Below are 4,135 nucleotides of genomic sequence, written 5' to 3' on the forward strand. Positions count from 1 at the left end.
CATTATTTATTATAATTAAGATATAGTTTAGCAAAAAATTGATATAATAGATTTACTCTTTATTTATTGCATTAACATAAGACGAAAACCACAATTGTTTTGAAAACCTACACATACTCTATCTGAAGAAACATATTTAGATCTTCCCTTCTGAATTATCACTTTTGATAACTTGCTACATACACACATACGCACACGCACGCATGTACACACATATGTATATATATTTACTTATGTGAACATTTTTATGTATCTCATTTTTACTTTACTGTGTATGCATACACTTTTGCATTTCAATCTAATAGGATATAATACTGTCAAGAGACAATTGTCTGCATTTATATTTTACGTGCACATATTTCGGCCTGCCGGAATTTTTATTTACATCGCATAATTCCAATAAAACGAAAATAATGCCACTTAGAATTGTATCTCCAATTCCGAACGCTTTTTGGTAGATATCATGACTAACATTACGTAAAATATTTCGCACAAATTTAAATTTAAAGCGTCGCATATTATAATACATAATTATTAGTGATTCTTATGGAAGCCGTGTGTATTGTATGCAAATGTTATGTTTCGAATATTTAGCACAAGTGGATATAGAGTATCGGCAAATTTTCTTTTTTAGCATGAAATCAATTACCTATAATTTTCTTCGATATAACTCTATATGTACGGATGTAATGCCAATGCTCTGCCGCGTAAGCCTTTTTGACCTCCAACACCACCCTTTGGTATAACATATCCTCCTGCATGTCTCGCTGTACCCTCTTCCTCTAAGTTGCCATTACTTTCAATCAAATCGCGCAAGGGCCAACAAGCCAAGTGACGCGATTTACCGTGACGTGCCAGAACGTGATATCCTTGTCTAAAAATATTAACACCATAGTAATTTTTTCTGTTTACTTTAAAATACACTTTAAGAAAGCAAATAAATGAATTTTAAAAAAATAAAAATGAAAAAAAAGTAAAATTAATATATATATATCATAATAAAATTATGGTATATATATGTGTGTGTGTGTGTGTGTGTATCGCAATAAAATTAATAACTAAAAGTAACTGAATTAATACATTTAATATAGAAAACCGACATGTTTTCTTTATATATAATAAATTAGGGATGCGCATCAGATCATAAAATTACTGGATATCGGATATCCGAAAAAAATATAACATCGATATCCGAAAAGGATTTTCCGAGTCGAATATCCGATTTTTTCCGGATATTCGATCGAATTTTGGGACGTCTTCTAAAAAAAAACTGTAGAGAAAAAAAATTGCAATTTTGCAACAATATACAAGATATTATAACATTATGAATATGTATACTTATTTATAGAACATTTATATAATAAAAGATCAATGATATAAAATTTCAACCGAATATATTTCCGAATACTAATGATATCCGGCTATCCGATCGGATAGTACATTTCTTTTTTTTATTTTCTCATTTACTAACTTGTTATCCTTTACCTCATTAATTTTATTTGATTCTAGGTTGCTCTCAGCTTTGGAAATTAATGATAACCTAAGGTAAGTAAAAATCGGTTCCTCATTTGTATCTAATTAAATTAATTCTTTATTATCGTTAATTTTATTTTGATCTGCTTTAATTATTTTCTTATTCTTATTATTTTTCTTATTTACATTAATTTTTTCGCTTGAATTTAATTCGTCATCTGATGAAATTATTTTAATATTTTTATTTTCTTTCGTCTCTATCCGATCGGATGGTAAAAAAGTGCCGGATAATACTGGATATCGAATACTTTTCGGATATCCGATGCATCCCTATAATAAATGTTTTCCAGTAAAAAAATAGGAAAAATTCAATCTGAAATTTTGATAGAATACATCATAAAGTGCCTCAACTATAAATTATACCTGGAAGAGATTAGACCCACAAGCAATGCCCAATGCGCTTTATGACCTTTTTTTAAACATGGAGCATGATTGAAGTCAGAATCATATGGTATTAGCACCATTGCTCCATGTGCTAAAGCATGAGTTAACGTGTCTGGACACTGTTGTAAATCTACTAAAATATCTGGTTTATGATCAGGTAAATATTCCGCAGCCAATGTCCCCATGAAATCGACACTGTATACTTCTCCATGCTGTGTAAACCCTCGAACACGAGCTTCAGCGAGAAGTTGATTCACAGAAACTGGTTTTGTGTATTCTTGCGATGCCATGGAAAGCGCCACTAAACCACACCTACAAAGCATTTAATACTTAACAATTATTAATTTAATACTAATTTAATACTTTACAATTTCGAAAAGTACAAGAATATTAATTAAATGTAAACTAAATGTATTACAATTATGAAATAGAATTGATACAATTGCAAATAAAAAAAAAATTACATTCTTTTTTCACTTTCAACATAGAAGAATTACATTAGTATTTCTGATAAGACTCACTAAATACATTAAAATAATACTCACTGTGGCCCATCTTGAAGAATTGGTTCTACTTGACAGAAGTAAGTTACCTCTGCGTCTTTCAACTCATTTCGTGAGATCAGCTTTTCGATTTCAGCTTCTGCAGATGTAAGTGTGATTTTGGCCCAAGGGGGCAGAGAATCGGTATCATTAACTTCCGTTTTCTCACACATAGGTATTTCTGGCAAGCTAGAGAGGGTCGGGGATGGCGCTGGCATTTCTCAATGCCAAAATGCAAATAAATAATCGTTGAATTTAATATAAAAAGACATACAAATGTTTTAATAGCTAAGAAATGTCACCCACAGATGCGAGAAGTCTTGTTTGTATCATTGCTTACAATGACTTTGACAACATTCAAAAAGAATATTCTTTGTTCATTCTAGAAAGTTCCTTGGAATTTCCTGCAAGATTTACAAAAACATAATTCACACAAATAATCTTACAAGATTTGATTCGGATACAATTAATTTTAAAAAGCACACACATTGTTACTTGTAACTTGAATTATTCTTGTTATTTGAGTCTACATTACATACAGGACAATCTACAGGGAGGAGCATTATTGAAGTACATTTTTACGATTATCAAGTTGTTTAACACTAAAAGACTCTACGACTGTGGGTACGAACACAATTATTAGCACGATAATATGATAAGCTAATACAATAAATATACAAAGACAATGTCAATATTTTACAAGTTGAAAATCGAACGTACTATTCGAGAGACCTATAACTTCTAATGGCAGCGCATCGCACAATCAACGTGGAAAGAGACAATAATCAATTTCTAACGGGATATAAACGTATTAAGCCAATAGATCTCGATGTTAATTACGAGTGCAAACGATGCGAATGATGCGGAAGCTAGTTTTTGGAGAGAGGAAACGAGTTGACGATTTTTATTTATCATATAACGACGAGGTGATGTTACTGGTTACGCCTGGTTGCGCCGTATGACTTTGACATTTGCACGTCACGTTCGTCCCCTCCCCCTTCTTGACGCACAGTTGACGCCGTGTGACAAATCGTGACTCATGCATATACATTATGTAATTCCGCGATGGGTGAGTACCAACACATTAGCATGCAATCACATCACGGCTTACGCTTAAGCGCTTCAGCGTTTCAGTGCAGCGCGAATTCGTAGTGTTCGTACCAATGCTTTAACCGAGACACGTCAACTCGTAGCTTTTCAAAGTCCCATGACTAGAGCCGCCGACGAAGACCTTATCGAACACGAGTGTGGGGTTAGGCCCTACTCGCAGACGTCCGTCGACGACGATCGACGAATAGTCGCAAGTAGTCGACGAACGACTACGAACAACCAAGTGTCGGGGACGTCTACCACAGTCTTCCGAAAATATACACCAGTGTATGTACATCATGCATGCACATACACACGCGTATACGTATATACTTTCTGATAAGAAGATTCTCGCGATATGACACGTGAAACGAAACGATAGCTCGAACCATGGTATAAGAATACAAGAGGTGCATTCAGGGAGACGTATAGTGCCTATTTGTGTCATTCTATCCTTGTTTTACGTCTAATAAACAACGAAGATAGAATGACGGAGTAGCGCTAATAGTGACCCTCCGGGGTGCGTTCCAAAACGCAACTTTGGTAACTGAAATCTATAGTTAACGTAACGTAAACTATAGCTTTTT

At 33.8% G+C, this 4,135-nt stretch overlaps 1 protein-coding gene across 2 annotated transcripts; it reads right to left on the reverse strand.

Moving 5' to 3' along the window:
- On the reverse strand, positions 1–3,919 carry LOC108765382 (UPF0692 protein CG33108). Of its 2 annotated transcripts, none has more exons than XM_018514066.1 (4): positions 3,621–3,919; positions 2,463–2,863; positions 1,897–2,229; positions 1–874 (listed from the first exon to the last, which is right to left on the reverse strand). In XM_018514066.1, exons 2-4 carry the CDS (start codon positions 2,675–2,677, stop codon positions 673–675), a joined length of 750 nt encoding a protein of 249 aa, XP_018369568.1. In that variant the 5' UTR covers positions 2,678–2,863; positions 3,621–3,919; the 3' UTR covers positions 1–672. The 2 variants fall into 2 exon arrangements, with proteins under 2 accessions (XP_018369568.1, XP_018369567.1); XM_018514065.1 differs by having other exon boundaries at positions 3,180–3,919.
- Between the last annotated feature and the right edge of the window lie 216 nt (positions 3,920–4,135).

The sequence above is a fragment of the Trachymyrmex cornetzi genome, unplaced genomic scaffold (assembly GCF_001594075.2).
Source record: "Trachymyrmex cornetzi isolate Tcor2-1 unplaced genomic scaffold, Tcor1.1 scaffold488, whole genome shotgun sequence".
In the NCBI taxonomy this organism is placed as follows: Eukaryota; Metazoa; Arthropoda; class Insecta; order Hymenoptera; family Formicidae; genus Trachymyrmex; species Trachymyrmex cornetzi.

Bases quoted from the DNA above. Each gene is read 5' to 3' on its own strand.
- LOC108765382 (XM_018514066.1), bottom strand. From the start codon at position 2,677: ATGCCAGCGCCATCCCCGACCCTCTCTAGCTTGCCAGAAATACCTATG. The intron at 2,230-2,462 runs GTGAGTATTATT...AATGCTTTGTAG, and splicing joins ATTCTTCAAGATGGGCCACA to GTGTGGTTTAGTGGCGCTTT. The intron at 875-1,896 runs GTATAATTTATA...TAATATTTTTAG, and splicing joins GTGGGTCTAATCTCTTCCAG to ACAAGGATATCACGTTCTGG.